At 47.1% G+C, this 20,454-nt stretch overlaps 1 protein-coding gene across 1 annotated transcript in view; it reads left to right on the top strand.

Annotated features, from left to right (window-relative positions):
* Positions 1-20,454, top strand: part of ank3b (ankyrin 3b) — a gene marked incomplete at its 3' end in the record, with an annotated part of 393,887 nt that overhangs the window by 101,111 nt on the left and 272,322 nt on the right. Inside the window, 1 exon segment of the mRNA XM_084323081.1 lies at positions 17,137-17,235. Within this exon segment, the coding sequence (XP_084179207.1) occupies positions 17,137-17,235 (99 nt within the window).

Below are 20,454 nucleotides of genomic sequence, written 5' to 3'. Positions count from 1 at the left end.
GGCTAGAGCTGTATGGATAGAGCTGCACGGCTAGAGCTGTATGGATAGAGCTGTATGGATAGAGCTGTATGGATAGAGCTGTATGGATAGAGCTGTATGGATATAGCTTTATGGCTAGAGTGAATGAATGAATGAATGAAAACTTTATTTAACAGATTGCAGAATGGGTACAATACAGTACGGCTCAATACATACAATTGTTAAGGGGATGCAGACCTGAGAAAGACGTTTGTCTTGTTTCCATCAGGGTCCCCCATTTTCAATTCATATAGACATATATGACATACATGACATACAGATAGTCAGTACTGCTACATCTATACATTTATGACATACCAGATTTGCAAATACAGTACTGTTTGTGATACAGAAGGAGTCAAGACAAGGGAGTATATACATTTGACGTAGAAACTGTACATTGGAGGAGGTTGGGTGGGGGGGGTTGGGTACATTGGGATATTGACAACCATACTGGGTAATTTACATTGGAGGTGGTTGGGGGGGGGGGGGGCGGGGGGCACACTGTATAAACAAGTAACACTGTACATTGAGGGGGGGGGGGGGGAGACACTGTACAAACAAACACAATTGTACATTGAACTATTGACAAAACCATACTAGGTAAATGACTGTACATTGGAGGGGGTTGGGTTAGGATATTTACAGGGGCCAGTGTTGAATTGCAGTCTCCCGTAGGTGTCCCTTGAGAGAGGTTTTGAAAGTGGGTAGTGATCCACATTCCTTTACAGCTTTGGGTAGGGCGTTCCACATTGATGTGGCATAATTGCGAAACGTGTTTAGTCCCTTATTTGAGCCGAATCTGGGTTTAACATGATTTGTGGAGCTCCCTCTGGTGTTGTGATCGTGGTATTCACTGACCTTTGGGAAGTATTTTGACATGTACATGGGTACCTTGGTCGTGTAGTGTATCTTGTAGACCAGGCCCATTGCAAGTTGTTGTACTCTGTCGTCTACTCTAAGCCATCCTAGGTTGTCAAAGTGGGCAGGGGTGAGGTGGGTTCTAGGAGTAAGGTCAAGCAGTAGTCTGACCAGTTTGTTTTGAGATGTTTGTAATTTTGTTTTTAGCGCCTTTGAGGTGCTTTGGTACCATGAGGTGCAAGCATAGTCGTAGTACCCCTGAATGAGTGCTCCTGCCAGAGTCTTCAGGGTGTTCTTGTTTACCAGAGAGGAGATCCGGTACAAGAATCGAGTTCGTTGGTTGACTTTTTTTATTACATTGGATGCCATTTTGTCACAGGAGAGATTAGCCTCTAGGATGGAACCCAGGTAGGTAATTTCATCTTTCCTTGTGACAATATTGTCACCCACTGTAACTGAGAAGCCGTCGGTCTTGCTGAGTTTGTTATTTGAACCGAAGAGAATGGACTCTGTTTTGCCCATGTGTAATGATAGTTTGTTATCAGCGAGCCATATGCAGATTCTGCCTAGTTCCGAGCTGAGGGTTTTTTCAACCTGTAACTTGTTCTTGTCAGAGACCAGCAGGGCTGAGTCGTCCGCAAACAGGAACAAGTTGCAGTCACAAGCTGACGACATGTCATTTGCATAAATTAGGAACAGTAGCGGTCCTAGTATGCTTCCTTGTGGAACACCACAGCTCACTGTGAGGGGGGGGGATAGGGTACCGTTTACCTCCACCATCTGTTCCCTCCCCTCAAGGTAGGATTGCATCCAGCTCACTGAGTAGTAAGCTCCAGAGGAATGAAGAATAGACGGATACTCAGGCTGGTCACTTGAAGAAAAGGGGTTCTCATACGGATCCGGTCCTTGTAATCCAAGTGCTCGGTAGCAGGGTAATAGCTGTAATCCAATGCCCGATAGCAATGATGATAGCCAGCCAGCTTCGTCCTCGAAGCTAGCCCGATGCAGATCTTCAGGGTAGTTAAATCCAAACGACAATGGTATTAACGATGCTCTTCTCCACGGTACTACGTTTCCACAAGTCACTATAATCCACCAACAATGGCTCCACAATATCAAGGCAGTATCCAAGGAGCTACTAGTTATCCGTAACGATACGCCGCGGTAGGTTCCAATGCTCACATGTCCAATAGTTCTGCTGCTAGGTTCACCTCGTGTTCTGATACTAATTACGTTAAGTCCACACACACTTGCTAAGGTTCACACTAGTTACTAAACGAACAAACTGCTTGTTACTGCTGCACACCGAACGAACTGCTGTAATACGTTAGATTCACACTACTTGACGAACTCTTTACTTCACGTTAGGTTCTGTCGAACTTGACTCTGCTACTAGACGAACTGCTTCTGTTTTGCACCTTCCACAATATATACTTAGAGTGCTTTCTAGGGCGCAACCGAATCTCTTGTCCGGAATCAATGCGCTGGCCAAGGGCATGTCTCAACTTGTCCAGACTCGTCTTTGAACTTGTCTGAGGGGCGCGATTCTTGGCGCCGCCAGTGTCAAGGGCGTTGTCCAATGAGGAAAGCGAATAATGCTATGATTCAAAGGGAGGCTTAAAGGGATATAGCTTATATATATATAAATAATATACAAGTTATATAAAACAATAAAACATAGATTATCAGTGTTAATCTGGCCCTTCAGAACAGCCGCCTCCTAATTAGTCCGCACCTAATTAGTAAAGGGGCACAGATTAATATTAGTGTCCAGTCAACTTCTCCATACTTTGTTATGAGGAGTTAGAACAATCTACAAAGTCAGTGGGTCATGGTCGTCGTCAGGGGAGTCAGGGATCTCCGGCCGCTCTATCAACTTAGCCACAGGTCGGGTGTAAGTCCGCCCTTGGACGATGACTTCTGCCGCTCTGACCTTCCCATCGGCACCAGTAGTCACTCTGCTCACACGGCCGGCCGGCCACGTAGCTCGGGGTAGTGACTGGTCTATTGTCATTACGACGGCATCCACTTTTAGGTTGTCCCTGTCTTTTACCCACTTCTGACGGGCTTGAAGGGATGGTAGGTAGCGTAGGAGGAAGCGGGCCCAAGACTGGTCGGTCTGTGCTTGGTTGTGTCTCCACATCCTCCGTCCGTTCCTGTCGTCATGTCTGTACACCGTCTGAGGAAGGGCCGGGTCCGGCCGCTCCATCAAGAGGTAGTTTGGGGTGATGGGTTCGAGGTCAGCTACGTCGCTTGGAGCGTAGCTGAGGGGGGTGGAGTTCGGAACTCCCTCTTCTTGAGCCCACGGTTCTCTCACAGGCATCTTCGTCCGCTTCAAGAGTGGGGTTGCGTGTCGAAACACTCCGTCGACCTTGACTATCGTAGTCTTTTGATCTAGTAGAGCGATGGCGTACTTGTCCTCTTTGGGCCGAACCATCTTGCATTCGGTCTTGAATGGCATCGCGTCTAATGTCCATAGCCTATCAACGGGCTGTAAGAGAGTGTTGTCGATGTCGCTCACCTTGGTGTAAAGGCAGCGTGTGGTCGTTGGTTGGCTGGCAGGTCCGTAGAGGGGGCCCTGGAGCGTCCACCCCAGTCGGGTCTTAACCGCGGCTGGGCATCCTTTGGGTCCGATGTGGGCCGCCTTGGTTGGGACAATGAGGTCCGCGTGGTCGGAGCCAATGAGTAGGGTCGGCGTAGCTCCGCTGATGAGCGGTATGGGCAGTAGGTGATCGTACTTCTCCATCAGCTGTGGGATGGGGTAGTCATAGCGTGACAGACCTATGCCGTGGCTTGTGAACGCCTTGGTGATGCTGTACCGCTTCTCGGGCTGCTCGATCGCTGCTATGGTGAACGAGACGTTTTCACCCTTTATTGTCTTTAAGTCTCGACGAATGGTACGGATTGTCATTGTTTCCTCTGGACCCCGCAGGCCCAACTGGGTCGCGGCGGAAGCGAGGAGGAGAGTCTTCTCTGACCCGTCGTCGAGGACGGCGTAGGTATCGAGTACCTTGTCCCCGTAGCTCAGGAGCACTCGGACCACCTTGAGGAGCACTCGGGAGCTCCCGCTCTTCGCAGGGTCGATGTGGAGCACTTCTGTTGGTGAGTTGCCTTGTAGAGCTAGTCTTCTCTTGTGGGCCTCGCGCAGTGTATCGCAGTAAGCGTGGTCCTGCGTGTTAGTCTTACTCCACTGATCCATTTCGGCGGGGGTCAGTTTCTAGTATGCGTCGCACCGTAACTTGGAGTGTCCGCTGCGGCAGTAAGTACACCAGGGGGAGGGCCAATGGATCTTCTGTAGTGGTGGGGTGTAAATATTCCATTCCTCTGTGGCGGGGGAGTTGTGACTCGTCTGTGGTGACACCGCCTCGGCCTGGTACATCACTGTGATGGGCCTACTTTGGTTTCCTGGTGGGCGTTTATTGCTCTCGTGCAGGACTTCTAGGTGGGCGCCGTCACACTTGCCGCACCTTTTCTTGAGGCGGCACTCTGCTGCCATGTGGCCGCGCGCGCAGCGGAAGCAGCGGCGGTTATCCTTGAGCCACTGGCTTATTTCGGCTGTAGTCAGTCCTTTGAAGGCGTCGCACTGTGACAGCCAGTGTTCACTGTCGCAGTACTGACAGGCAGCCTTCCATTTCTCCTTGGCGTGGGGGTTGTGACTCGTCTGCCGTGACACCACCTCGGCCTGGTGCATCACGGTGACGGGCCTGCCATTGTCTTTAAACCTTCTCGGTCCATCTTTAGGGTTAGAGCCGCCCCACGCGAAGGTGTCGATCCGTAGGCTGCTGACCTCTCTGGCTAGGAAGTCAGCAAGGTCTAGGAGTGATTGTTCTGGGCCGTGGGGGTCACGGTGATCTCTTTGCCGCCGAAAACGTTCTTGGCGGGATGGGGGGAGCTTCTCTAATATCCGCTCCACGTTGGAGTTGGCGTACAACTCGTACATCCCCTTCTCCTTTTGTGACCCGAGCATCCCTACCAGGGATTGTACTTTAATGGATAGGTCATCCAGGGCTCTATTGTCTTTAGCTGGGGGGAGGCGTTCAATCTCCCGTATCTCTTGAATTACATAGTCCCATGTACGTCCATAACGCGCGTCGAGGGCCACCAGGGCGTCAGAGTAGGGGGTCCTTGAGTTAGAATAAGCCAGCGCTATGTTGTGCCCTCTGGGTACTTTAAGGTGCTTGAGGAGGATGGCATATTTGTAGGACTCGTCCTGTACTCCGGACATAATGGTCTCTAAACACATGCGCAGTTCGGTATACTGCGCTCTGTCTTCACGCGTAAAGTCTGGGAATGTGGGTGTCGCAATGTAAGATGCCATGGATGGCTGTGACACTGATGCACGTAGGGGGAGAGGCCTCCTTGGTGAGTCTCCCCGTACGTGGGGTTGTGGGTTCGTGCTGGGTGGGAACCAGAGGCCGGGCCCCCCGGTACTGCTCCTTGGTGCTGACTGTTGATTAAACTCACCCCTGGGACGGGTTGGGGGTTCGTACCGCAGCGTGTCGGGGCTGAGATCGGGGCTGCACTGTTCCTCCTGGTCTGAGATGGGTTCGTGCGTGTGGGCTTTATGTCCTCCCTCGTCCTCCGCTAGGCTTTGTAGTCGCTTGGTTAGTTTCTCGGCGACGTAAGTAGGTTCTTCCCGTTGGCTGGGTCCCGTGTAGATTGGTCGGGGAGGGGAAGGTGCCCTCGACCCGTGTCATGATGATCTCCGGGAGCTCCGGGTGGAGGAGTGGGGAGTCACTCTCTGGAGCGCTTGCTCCATCATTTGCGCCTGCAGACGGTCTCGTTCCGCCTCGCGCTGGGCATTGGCTGCGTCGCGCTGTGCCTCGCGTTGCGCATTGGCGCGGTCTCGCTGGATGTTTTCTTCAGCCTGGAGGCGCCTCTCTTCCAGTCTAGAATGTTCACGCTCACTCTGTAGGCGGTTACGCTCACTCTCTTGTTGCGCTTGGAGACGGTCACGCTCACCCTGGAGGCGGTCTCTTTCGGTTGAAGCTGTCAGCGTGGCGATCAGGACTTGCGCTAGCCTCTGGTCGGCCTCGCTTGGGGATGACGCTGATGATGGTGATCTGGAGTTGACAGGGCTTGGCGTTGACCTGTTCTCTTTACGCGCTCCGAGGTCCATCTCGAGGGCGCTGTTTCTTATCTTCTCCCGCGCTCCGAGGTCCATCTCGGAGGCGCGGTACTCTTTTCTTTGGTGCGCGCCGAGGTCCATCTCGGGGCCGCGCTCTTTATCCTCTTGCGCTCCGAGGTCCATCTCGGGTGCGCGTTCTGTACCTTCTTGCGCTCCGAGGTCCATCTCAGATGCGCGGTCTTTATCTTCTGGCGCTCCGAGGTCCATTGGGCATAGTCAAGTCATGTCCCGCTTGTCCCCCCCGTGAGCTAAGTCAGTTTCGCTTAAACCAGCTTGGGTCTCTACTAGTGGGGCCGACAAGTCGATAAGGTTGGGCATACTTAAGCTATTAATTTTATCCGTGCTTAACGTCTTTTTAGATAAGCTAGGAGGTAGCACTACAGCGTAGTCCTCCAAGTGTGGAGGGGGCTGCCGCTGACGCCTAGGGCATTCTAGTTTGGGAGAGCCGTTTGGAGAGTGTCCGCCGCTGGCCATATTACTATTAATATGATTAGTATTACTGATACCCTCCGGCTCGAAGGACCAATTGTAACTGAGGGGTTACAAAACCCTGACTGTATTAAAGATTGTGATAGATTAAACCACTACTACATATTATTATTATTACTTGCCAGACAGTACAGTTATTATGGCAGACACTCAATAGACGGCACGGTGACAAAGAGATATCATTTACAGTATTTTATTATTAAGCAGATATACAACTGATAATTACTTGGTCGCTCTTTTATGGCGAATGATATTAGAATGTCAGAGTATCAAAGTCAGTGGGAATGAATAATTCCTAGGCTAAGTATACTAGACCGGGGCGCTGCATGGCGTGAGATGGCAATGTAGGGGGGCAAACGAGGGTATAGCTGGAGACTGGTGATTTCCTCCCACAGAGTAGTAAGCTCCAGAGGAATGAAGAATAGACGGATTCTCAGGCTGGTCACTTGAAGAAAAGGGGTTCTCATACGGATCCGGTCCTTGTAATCCAAGTGCTCGGTAGCAGGGTAATAGCTGTAATCCAATGCCCGATAGCAATGATGATAGCCAGCCAGCTTCGTCCTCGAAGCTAGCCCGATGCAGATCTTCAGGGTAGTTAAATCCAAACGACAATGGTATTAACGATGCTCTTCTCCATGGTACTACGTTTCCACAAGTCACTATAATCCACCAACAATGGCTCCACAATATCAAGGCAGTATCCAAGGAGCTACTAGTTATCCGTATCGATACGCCGCGGTAGGTTCCAATGCTCACATGTCTAATAGTTCTGCTGCTAGGTTCACCTCGTGTTCTGATACTAATTATGTTAAGTCCACACACACTTGCTAAGGTTCACACTAGTTACTAAACGAACGAACTGCTTGTTACTGCTGCACACCGAACGAACTGCTGTAATACGTTAGATTCACACTACTTGACGAACTCTTTACTTCACGTTAGGTTCTGTCGAACTTGACTCTGCTACTAGACGAACTGCTTCTGTTTTGCGCCTTCCACAATATATACTTAGAGTGCTTTCTAGGGCGCAACCGAATCTCTTGTCCGGAATCAATGCGCTGGCCAAGGGCATGTCTCAACTTGTCCAGACTCGTCTTTGAACTTGTCTGAGGGGCGCGATTCTTGGCGCCGCCAGTGTCAAGGGCGTTGTCCAATGAGGAAAGCGAATAATGCTATGATTCAAAGGGAGGCTTAAAGGGATATAGCTTATATATATAAATAATATACAAGTTATATAAAACAATAAAACGTAGATTCTCAGTGTTAATCTGGCCCTTCAGAACAGATAGAGCTGTATGGATAGAGCTGTATGGATAGAGCTGTATGGCTAGAGCTGTATGGATAGAGCTGTATGGATAGAGCTGTATGGATAGCGCTGTATGGCTAGAGCTGTATGGATAGAGCTGTATGGATAGAGCTGTATGGATAGAGCTGTATGGCTAGAGCTGTATGGATAGAGCTGTATGGCTAGAGCTGTATGGATAGAGCTGCACAGCTAGAGCTGCAAACTGACACAGTGGCCTTTTAGGTGCCTGTACTGGTGCTTCGGTGCAGTGATGGGATAGGTATGTTCAGTGACTAGACAGGAACTCTCTTTTGGAGGGGGTTTGCTGATCTTGTCATCATCTCTAACATCATGTAGTCAAGTAAAGCCATTTATTTATAAAGCACGTTTAAAAACGCATGTAGTACTTTTCTGGGCTAATTGTTCTGATTTAATCAGAACCTAATATCTAATCTGCTCTGCGTTGTGTTCAAAACCTTAAAAGCCCTGGAAAGTACTTTTAACAAAGACCGGGAGGTCTTTGTTTTACGACCAGCGGCACCGCAGGAGAAATGGAGGAGAAGGTAGTTATTTCAAAAGTAGTGGTTTATTCAAATCCACAAAATCATACAAAAATTATCTGTTTCAATTAAAATAAAGAACGCTATAGTTGTGATCAGACACTATGCCGTCTGCGATCCCAACTAGACTAAGAAAGTAGATTGTTGAATTGTAGTTGTTGAGTTGTCTTTGTTCTCTGGCTGATGAACAAAGGTAAAGGTCTGTTCTCCCTCCAAAATGTTATTTGTGTGTTCTGCTCCTCTGCTTCCGCATAGTCGTCTCCTGTGTGAAGAGGTGGGTGTGGTTCCTTGGTGGTTTCGTTTCAGAGTCTCCTGCACCGTCCCACACCCCCTCTTATATCAAAAAGCCTGGAGTCTCTGCGTGACGTCACCAAAGTGACATCATCAGATGTTTTCCTCCAATCCCAGGCCTACTAAGTTTAAATGTGAAAATAGGAGGTTGGCTTCACAGCCAGCTCTATATTTCCTTTGTTTTCCAGTCAAAGAACAAACACCGTCTAACAACTTAATACTTGGGTTATTGATCTCACAATATATATATTTGAATTGCAATTGATTACATATACACAGAGATATCATAATTGAACACAGTCTGATACCATAAAGCCTAATTTCACCCTAGGTGAAACTAGTTTTACATTGCAGGGGATTTAAGTCTAACACAGTCTGCTGACTTTCAGTGAATAGCTAACAGGCCTAATCATTCTTTTAACTTACATCAATATCCCTGTTATACAGTTTAGTATGCAACATATTTAAGTATTTTCCAATGTAGATTCAAAACATGGCCTAATATCAAACTCTGTGTTTCCCCGTCATAAACCTGACGTACTTTATATCATTAGATTCAAGATTATGTCCACAATAAAACAGGATTTTCTATAGTTCATATTAAATTAATCCAAGTATACCAAGTCATTTAAACATGTACTTCTTGTTCCTGTGGTGCTCCCCCGGTCTCTGGTATCTTGTCCCTCAGGACACATCAGGTTTCATGATAGTGACATGATTCTACAAGACTAAAACACATTAGTTTGATTTGAACACCAGTTTCAGACCTTTTCTAGTAGGAATAAAAGATTCAATGAGGTTTAGGATTTATGTTCTTATCAAAAACTACTACACGCAAGAGCCAACCAAAGTGCTGTACAGTCAAAGCATAAAAATGGATAATACAAAAAGGCACAGCAGGACAAGACAGTACAATTAGAGAATAAGACAACAGTAAGCCAACACACGGATAGAGTAGCACAACGTACAATATAGCACACAGGGGACAGAAGAACACAAGAACAGATACAAGGGGGAAGGGGCAAGATAAAATTGCATGGGAATGTGTGAGTTAGGGTGTGGGAAAATCAGGGTTTAGGCTAGGGAGTAAAGTGAGATTTTAGTCTGGACATAAATGTCTCCAGCGAGGGGGCAGTTTTGATCTCCAGGGGTAGCTGGTTCCACAGCTTGGGGGCCACGACCTTAAATGAGCGATCGCCTCTCTTTTTGAGTCTGGTGCGGGGGGGGGGGGGGGAACAGTAACAGGGACTTCTGGTGCCTCCTCAGTGTGTTAAGCAGGACAGTGGCTGACCTGTGGAGCTGTTTCTGATCTCGGTGCTGTCTCTCCCTTGGCTGGTGGTGCGCTATAGCCCGTCATCCTGTATCAGGATCCCATACTCCAACCACTCAGCAAAGTGGACGAGCTTGGGGATGGGGATTCACAGTGGGTGCAGCATGTGTCTCTGGAAGTTGGCTCGCAGGTCATGAGGTAGCTTACTCAACAAGCAGGAAACATGGGAACCGCACTGTAGTTCCACATCACCCTTCTCTCCCAGCTGCTCCAACATGGACACTAGGGAGCGAACTCTGAAGGCAAACATGCGGAAGGCCTTGACATGACCTGTCTGGATAGGATATCAGGACCATCCATTTGTTGTGTTGCAGAGTCAACTGGTGTGGTTGTCCATATTGTCTGGTGAGCAATGCATGGTGTCTGAGTAGGGGTACGTGGAGTTACTGTATGAATCTGCTAACAGCAGAGCCTCCTCTAACTTCAGATGGTCTGTGAGAATTTGGTACTTAAACCGTTCAATGGAGTCTGATGGCAGAATGTTCTCTAAGGTAACTCTCAAATGTGCAAATTCTCTAGGGTCTGGATTGACAAAGTCTGGGATGGTAGGTGAGGGTCCTCGGTATGACCTCTCACGATCATATGAAGGTGAAGGACTGTATGAGTGGTGGGAGGCAGAATGACTGCGGTCAGTTAAGTAGGCAGTAGGGTACTCTGCCTGACGAGTCACAGTAGTTGTGTTGTTGTCTATGTCTATGGGGTGAGCCGGGGTCCCACTGATAAGGGTGTCTATTTTCATATTTGTGACCAGGCACAGACTTTAGGGACTTGTTGCACCAGAGACCTTCAAAGGCTTGGGGGCGAATTCACAAAGGGAATGCGCAGCTTTTTCTGATGCTATGCCTGTGCAAATAGCTCTGAAACACAGTTTGCTATTCACAAAGGAAGCCCAGAGCGTGAAATGCTGTGCTAATTGCGTTGCCATCAGCATTGCATCTCTGTGCGTCGGTGCTATGTGCGGGTATTTAAATGAGGTAATATGGGCGGAACATGTCCCCCTTTCTATGCAAATGAGCCTCATCGCAAAAACACTTCACACAGATCGCCACTAATTGCCACGCACAGTTAAAGCGACGTTATTTACATCCTCAGATAGTTGGTGGTAACTAAGCGCATTTATAAAGGGGTGTCATTGCCAGCATCTCAGGTGATCATTGCAGCAGTAATTGTTGCCAGTATCTCAGGCGATCATGGCAGCAGTAATTGTTGCCAGTATCTCAGGTGATCATGGCAGCAGTAATGGTTGCCAGCATCTCAGGTGATCATGGCAGCAGTAATTGTTGCCAGCATCTCAGGTGATCATGGCAGCAGTAATTGTTTCCAGCATCTCAGGTGACCATGGCAGCAGTAATTGTTGCCAGATGAAGGCATTGTAATACCAGGCATTACGAAAACGAGCCTGTATGCGACGGAGAGATACACTTAAAATGTTTATGAAGAGATACAATTTAACACAAGCGGTTTCTTGCCATATTTTCACACCGGCAACCATGTCTGTTGTCTACTTCAGAATGGATTTGGTGCCAGCTGTCATCTCTGCCCGTCCCCGTCATCGACACTGGAGACCGAATGTACTTAGCCACTCCCCACGGACAACATTTTAGTTTTTTCACACAGCGTGGGACTATCTACCAATAATTAACATATTTACAACTCGGATTAAGTTTTGTAAATACGGAGACAGATAGAGAAGATTTCAAAGCACTCAAAATTGCCAATATATTTTTTTTTACCTATTTCTGAATTATGCTCTGGAGGACCTAAATGGTGAGATGAAGCTACCACTGGTCTAGTGGGGGAGGCAGCAAGTCATGACTCCACTCATTCTTCACACAGGAAAACTAAAAGTGTCTATAAGCGGGAGGTAATGAGCTGAGCCCTGATTGGCCGAAGCAGGGCAGTCCACCGTGAGTCAGTCATGTCATGTTACCCTTTGTGCCCCCGTGGTTTTGTTAAGTGTATTCTGTCTTTTAGTGTATTCCCCAGTTTGTTTTGGCCTTGTGTTATCTTTTGTCGTGTACCCCTGTGTGTCTGTTCTGCTTTTCCTCTCAGGTGTGTCTCGTTCCCAATTACCCTCATGTGTCAATTAATGTGTGTATATCTGCCTCGTTTGCCAGCCTCCCTTTGTCGGTTCATTGTTTGAGATCCCTGCTTGTGTTTGGTGTTCATGTTTGCTGTCTTGTTCTGTCAGTTACTCTGTTCCTGTGATCCTGTGACTCCTTCCAGTATTTTGTAGTAAGTGTTCTAGTGTTTCCAGTTTGTTACCATCTTTGTTTTTCGTGGTTACAGTTCGGTTTTGGTCAGTGTTTGTTTGTAGATTAGTTCGTTTTTTCAACACTAATCCGTAACAGTAGTTCTATGTTCAGGATGTTCCCCGTCTAGTTCCTTAGTTGTAGTTTTAGTTTATGTCGTTCTATGTCAGCCTGAGTCTTCCAGCTGTGTCATCAACCCAGATGTCTAGTCTATGCTTCTTGCTCCAGTCTCTACGTGTTCTTATCTGCCTGTTGGTTCCAGGGGCTGGTTGCACAAAACACCTTAACTTTTATCCTTAACTCATTGGGCGCCAAAAACGAATAATCTTGTGTTTCGTCGCCAAGGCTTGACCGCCAAAAATTTGATATCTCGTTTTTAGTTCCTTTGATCTTTTTCCTTTGATCCCCGTTCTAAACACTCGCTCAGAGCTGATTAATTACGTTCCCTTTGCCCCCTTGATGCGCACGCACACTGAGTCTGACGCATACAGCGAACAGGTCTATTTGCTACAGCATTGTAGACACAGATACATACTACTTACATCATAACATATAACATTACAAGTAAACAGGACAAAGGACTATTACACACACAGAGACATAATACTTACATCATATCATATAACATTACAAGTAAACTGGACAAATGACTAGTACACACAGAGACATAATATTTACATCATATCATATAACATTACAAGTAAACAGGACAAAGGACTATTACACACACACAGAGACATAATACTTACATCATATCATATAACATTACAAGTAAACTGGACAAATTACTAGTACACACAGAGACATAATACTTACATCATATCATATAACATTACAAGTAAACTGGACAAAGGACTAGTACACACACAGAGACATAATACTTACACAGATTTGAAGGAACATCTTAACTTGAGGTGTTTTGTGCAACCGGCCCCTGGCCCTTGTAGTTTTTTTTGTTTTCTGCTCTACTCTATGTTCTGTTAGTCGGCCTGGCTGTCAGCCTTTTCCCCTCAAGTTCTGTGTTTGTTACTTTCAGAGGGTTCTTTACCATTGGTTGAATGTAGAGTTGTAGTTTCACATGGTCTAAATGCTTCATTACTATTGGTTGAATGGAGAGTTATAGTTTCACATGGTTTAAATGCTTCATTACTATTCGTTGAATGAAGAGTTATAGTTGCACATGGTCTAAATACTTCATTACTATTGGTTGAATGGAGAGTTGTAGTTTCACATGGTCTAAATGCTTCATTACTATTGGTTGAATGGAGCGTTATAGTTTCACATCGTCTAAATGCTTCATTACTATTGGTTGAATGGAGCGTTATAGTTTCACATCGTCTAAATGCTTCATTACTATTGGTTGAATGGAGCGTTATAGTTTCACATCGTCTAAATGCTTCATTACTATTGGTTGAATGGAGAGTTGTAGTTTCACAGAGGGAAAACATTTGGTTGTAAATTATATAGAGGAATGTTAGTATGTGGATATAGATATAGATAGAGGGAGAGAGAGGGGGTGTAGAGAGAGGGTAGAAAGAGAGCGAGAGACGGCATAGAGAGAGGGTAGAAAGAGAGAGAGAGGTTAGGAATGTTGAGGAGGTGTAATGTGGATGTCTATAGAAACAGCAGCTGTCTATATGATGACATGAGAACAGCAGGTGGAGTGGGTCTCTTTCTCTCTTTCTCTTTCTCTCACTCTCTCTCTTTCACTTTCTATCTCTCACTATATCTGTCTCCCTGTCTGTATCTCTCTCTGTCTACCTCTCTCTCTCAATCTCTCTGTCTCTCTGTCTGGCTCTGTCTACCTCTGTCTCTCTTTCTATCTCTGTCTCTCTTTGTTTGTATCTCTATGTTTATCTCAGCCTCTTTATCTGTGTATCTTTCTCTTTCTCTGTGTGTGTGTGTGTGTGTGTGTGTGTGTGTGTGTGTGTGTGTGTGTGTGTGTGTGTCTCTCTCTCTCTCTCTCTCTCTCTCTCTCTCTCTCTCTCTCTCTCTCTCTCTCTCTGTCTCTCTGTGTGTCTCTCTCTCTGTATCTCTACCTCTATCTCATTCCAGAATATTTCTCCATCTCCATGTGTGTGTATCTCGCTCTCTCTCTCTTTCTATCTCTCTCTCTCTCTCTCTCTCTCTCTCTCTCTCTCTCTCTCTCTCTCTCTCTCTCTCTCTCTCTCTCTCTCTCTCTCTCTCTCTTTCTCTCTCTCTCTCTCTCTCTCTATCTGTGTATCTGTGTCTGTCTCTTTCTCTGTCTGTGTGTGTCTCTCTCTGTCCATCTGTCTCTCCGTCTATCTATCTCTCTCTCTCTCTGTTTCAACGTTGTTTATTGTTACACACTATTCTCTCCAACTAACCTGACAGCAGTACACACTATCCTCTCCAACTAACCTGACAGCAGTGCACACTATCCTCTCCAACTAACCTGACAGCAGTGCACACTATCCTCTCCAACTAACCTGACAGCAGTGCACACTATCCTCTCCAACTAACCTGACAGCAGTGCACACTATCCTCTCCAGCTATGCCCTGTCCTGTATCGAAAATATGAAATTATTAGCTCGTATTCAAGCTAATTCTTTATGGATAGTTATGAGGCTTTAAGAGACTGACCAGGTGTCTTCAATTAATTGCCATGTGACCTACGGTATAATAATGAAATACCTGTCAGTCACTTGGCTTCTATACCTGAGGAAGGTCCACTGGATCGACATGTTGTCTTATTAATACAATTCATTCAGTTCTGTCAAGTCAAGTCAAGAGTTTTATTTGTCACGGCATACAAGTATACAATGAAATGCGGGGGGTCTTGCCTGCAACGATGTGCATAATACAATAGTAATAACATATAATAGAATCCAATAGAACGACATTGTGCAATAAAACAAGTAAACAGAGTAGGGCATATCGGTATATGTACATGAGTTATTTACAGAGCATGGTAGGACATGCTAGGTCCTGTGGTAGTGCAATACACTGTTAGCTACGGATGAGGCACTGGATCTTTATGTACATGCTATATTATACAATCTCAAGTTATACTATACTATTCTTAAAGTGACCTTTCCTTTTGTAAAGTGACCATAAGTGTGGGCGTGTGCAGCATGAGTGTGTGCTTGCTCATGTTAAAGTGGCTGCTAGTGTGTGAGTGTGTACAGTGTGTGTGTCGTGTGTGTGCTCATGTGTGCTTGTGTGTGGCGAGTTCAGTGTTCAAGGCTCTGATGGCCTGGGGGAAGAAGCTGAGCCGAAGTCTCTCTGTCCTAGTAGCTGGTGTTCGCAGGCGTCTGCCTGACCTCAGCAGTATGAACAGGCTGTTGTTGGGGTGGTGAGGGTCTTTCATTATTCTGCAGGCTCTGGATTTGCACCTCTTGTTGTATAGAACCTGCAGGGGTGGTAGTGCAATACCCGTGGTACGCTCGGCAGAGCGCACCACTCTCTGTAGGGCCTTCTTGTCCTGTGCCGTGCTGTTTCCATACCAGGCAGTGATGTTTCCAGTCAAGATGCTCTCTACAGCTCCGGAGTAGAAGGACTGGAGTATCTTCCCCGATACTCTGAACTTCCTTAACTGTCTCAGGTGGTAGAGGCGCTGCTTCTCCTTTATTTTTTTTTCGTCTTCTGTCTGCAAGCTTTAAGCTATTTGTAATCTGAAATACAGTTGAACTTGTTAAAGTGCATGTTCCTTATTTGGTTGAATGTTTCACATTGTAGGAGGAAGAACCTGTCTGTACGTCTCACAACCTCACCTGTCAAACAGTGACCACACACTACTCTGTTTTACCACATACTACTCTGTTTCACCACATACTATGTCTTACCCCATTATGCTGTTTTACCACATACTCTGTTTGGCCTCATACTCTGTTTTACCGCACACTCTGTTTTAACCCGTACTCTGTTTACCGCATACTCTGTTTGAACTCATACTGTTTTACCACATACTCTGTTTTAACTCATACTGTGCTCTTGTTTTACCACATACTCTGTTTTAACTCATACTCTTGTTTGACCACATACTCTGTTTTACCACACACTCTTTCTTTTTATTTTGGTTGTCAGGATGATTTTGTGTGACTTTTTTTCTGATTGACAACTAGTGGTCAGTGAGCCTGTACTTGGTTAGGGTCAGTCTCTGCTTTATATCTCGGACAATAGAGATATTATTCTGCCAACTCATAATCACTCTTTAGGTTCAGGTTCTGTTCAGGCTGTGGAATGGATGGTGTCTAGGGGGCTGGATTTAATGTGATAAGACCTTTTAGGTCTGGGTGAGGGGTGTATATACTGCATGACTAGAGCCTCATCACACGTATTAATGACTACATTAATGAGCTTGTTTGGCTTCCTGGCAGAAAGCCCTGTAGGGCAAACCTCTCCCGTGTGCCCAATGACAATGACCCAGAAAGCTAACTTTATGCTAGCAGGCCGGACCCCGAAGCCTTTCTATCAATAACCTTGCCTATGATTAACAGTGAATATGATCTGACAGTATGTTGCATTATTGTCCCCAAATCAATAACCATTTTTCACATCAAATATGCGTGGTAGCTGTATCACTGTCAGTCGTAGCCTCATTGTTGCAAGTGATATTATTGTTTATAGTAAACTGGTATTTGTTCTCTCTCTCTCTCAGAGGGCATGCGGTTGCATTAGGGTGAGCATGCTCTGTGTCTCTCAGAGCAACATCATAATGAATGATTTGTAATTGATGTGATTTGATTTGCCTAATTGTTATACTGGTAACATTCATACTGGTTTAAATAAACAATTTAAAAGTATTTCCCATCTTTGTTGAGTGAGAGTTTTTATGTGAAAGGAATTAAAGACTGGTTCCTTATAGATTCTTGGACCCACATATAGACACTGTGTTCATTTCAATGATTTGAAGCAAATAAAACAGACATTATAATAACTCTATATTCTCTCTCTAGCAGAAAGGGAACACGGCTCTTCACATCGCTTCGCTAGCCGGTCAGACTGACGTGGTGAGAGAACTGGTCAACAATGGAGCTAACGTCAACTCCCAGAGCCAGGTAAAACACACACACACACACACACACACACACACACACACACACACACACACACACACACACACACACACACCTACACACCTACACACCTACACACCTACACACACACACACACACACACACAGTGTTTCAGGTCGACAGACTGGGATATGTTTGAGAGGGCCCATGGTGATGACATTGATGGACTATCCCACTGCATCACAGACTACATCAGGTTCTGTGAGGAGAGCATCGTACCCACAAAGAAGGTACGCTGCTTTTCAAACAATAAACCCTGGATTAGCAAGGACATTAAACACCTGCTAAACAGGAAAAAGAGGGCCTTCATGGCAGGGGACACTGAGCAGGCCAGGGCTGTCCAAAGGGAGCTCAAAAAATAGCTAAGGGCAGCCAAGGTCAGCTACAAGGACAGGCTGGAGGGCAGACTACAGGTCAACAACACCAGGGAGGTGTGGGCGGGGGTCAGGAAGATCACTGGTTTCAAACAGCAGGGCACAGCTGTTGAGGGCCCGTCAGAGCGTGCAAACGAGTTCAACTCGTTTTTCAACCGCTTTGACCAGAGTGGCCTCCCCACACCCCTCCCCCCACCCATCGACACCAGCACCAGATCACACCTACAAAGCAGCCCCCCCACCCCCCACCCACCCACACCCATCAGCAACGGCACCCCACCCCCAACACCAGCAGACTGCCCACCACCCCCAACCCTGACGATCACAACCAGTCAGGTCAGTAGGCAGCTCTCCAGAATTAATGTAAACAAGGCCAGAGGACCGGACAACACCAATCCCAGGGTGCTCAAGGTATGTGCAGAGCAGCTGGCAGCACCGCTCCAGCATCTTTTCAACCTCTCCCTGAGGCTGGAGAGGGTGCCCCAGCTCTGGAAGACCTCCTGCATTGTCCCGGTGCCCAAGAAGGGACGTCCCAGCACCCCCAACGACTACAGGCCAGTCGCTCTGACGTCACACGTCATGAAGACGTTTGAGAGACTGGTCCTGCAACACCTCAAGCCCCTGGTGCGTGACTCCCTCGACCCCCTGCAGTTTGCATACCAGGCAAACATCGGGGTGGAGGATGCCATCATCTACATGCTCCACAGAGCGTACACGCACCTGGAGAAGCCGCACAGCTCAGTGAGGATTATGTTCTTTGATTTCTCCAGCGCCTTCAACACCATCCAGCCGTCACTGCTAGCGGAGAAGCTCTCTGCGATGCAGCTGGAGCACGGCTTGGTGGCCTGGATCAAGGACTATCTCACTGAGAGGCCACAGTACGTCAGACTAAAGGACAGTCAGTCTGACGTACTGGTGAGCAACACCGGCGCCCCCCAGGGAACCGTGCTGTCACCCTTCCTCTTCACCATCTACACCTCAGACTTCTGCCGCAACTCCAGCGGGTGCCACCTGCAGAAGTTCTCAGACGACTCCTCCATCGTAAGCTACATCACCGACGATGATGAGGAGGAGTACAGAGCCCTAGTGGAGAGCTTCGTGGGGTGGAGCGACAGCAACCACCTCCAACTCAACACCAGTAAGACCAAGGAGCTGGTGGTGGACTTCCGGAGGGGCAAGAAGAGGCCCCCCCCGATTCCCATCTCCATCCGAGGGGTGGATGTGGAGATGGTGGACTCATACAAGTTCCTTGGGGTACACCTGAACAATAAACTGGACTGGTCGGACAACACAGAGGCCCTCTACAGGAAGGGACAGAGCAGGCTGTTCTTCCTGAGGAGACTCAGGTCCTTCAATGTGTGCAACAAACTGCTGCAGTCTTTTTACCAGTCTGTTGTGGCCAGCATCCTCTTCTATGCTGTGGCATGCTGGGGAGGCTACATCAACTCAAGGGACACCAACAAGCTCAACAAGCTGGTGAGGAAGGCTAGCTCCGTGGTGGGAGTCGAGCTACCTAGACTTGAGGTGATGGTAGAGAGGGGGATGATAAGGAAGCTGGATGCCATCATGGAGAACCCCTACCACCCCCTCTACGACGAGCTAGTCAAGATGAGAAGCTCGTTCAGCCACAGACTCATTCCCCCCCGACACTCAACTAACCGCCTCGGACAGTCCTTCATACCAGCGGCCATCAGGCTCCACAACAGTGGGCAGCGACTAGCAGCCTCCAGGCTCCACAACAGGGGGCAGCGACAGCGACTGCTACCAGACATTGACCTGGGACTTATAGGAACCCAAGGGGGACAACCTACACTACCCTGGTACTTTGATTAATGTATACTCAGTAGATAGTAAATTATAACACTACCTCATGCATACTGCACCTTATGTGACACTGTGAATAATGTGAATATTCCTCAGCTAGTCGGATAGTAAATTATATTGACCATATTGATCAAACTGTTTACACTGCCTGTGTTGTCTTTTACTACCTGTATACTGTGTTGTTTTACTACCTGTACCCCTCCCCCCTCCCCCCATGCTGCTATGATGCCTGAATTTCCCCAAGGGGATCAATAAAGGAATATCTTATCTTATCTTATCTTATCTTATCTTATCTTACACACACACACACACTGTGGGACACTTGGCTGGAGGCAAGTTCAACCGACAATTAGAACAAGTCGACTCAGTCCGATGTTCAAGGTTAACCCTTTCACTACCACTCTACCAAATGGTTAATCCTTTCACTGTGAAAATACAGAAGGTTAACCATTTCACTGCCACACAACAAAGTGTTAACCCTTTCACTACCACACTACAGAAGGTTACCCCTTTCACCACCACACTGCAGAAGGTTAACCCTTTCACTACCACACTACAGAAGGTTAACCCTTTCACTATCACACTACATAATGTTAACCCTTTCACTACCACACTACAGACGGTTAACCCTTTCACTACCACACTACAGACAGTTAACCGTATGTAGTGTGGTAGCGAAAGGTTAACCTTCTGTAGTGTGGTAGTGAAAGGGTTAACCGTCTGTAGTGTGGTAGTGAAAGGGTTAAAGAGAAAATCATATTTATTGTGTGGGGAGTGCAGGTGGGGGAGTAACCGTCCGGGGTACTGGCATCACTCTGCTTGAAGAGAGAGAAAGCAGAGGAGAGACTGAGGGTTTAGTGGGGGGTCTAGGCCAGGCTCGGTCTCCAGGCCTTCTTCTACAGTCTTTAGACATGTTAATATCCTCCAATACACCGGTATGGCAAAATATTCCCCTTGACATTATTGTCTTCAATCTTAGTCTTTACACGTCAATAATCTTCCG

The sequence above is a fragment of the Notolepis coatsorum genome (genome assembly GCF_963971535.1).
Source record: "Notolepis coatsorum genome assembly, chromosome: 10".
NCBI classification, from domain to species: Eukaryota; Metazoa; Chordata; class Actinopteri; order Aulopiformes; family Paralepididae; genus Notolepis; species Notolepis coatsorum.
This window is presented reverse-complemented; position numbering and strand designations above follow the sequence as displayed.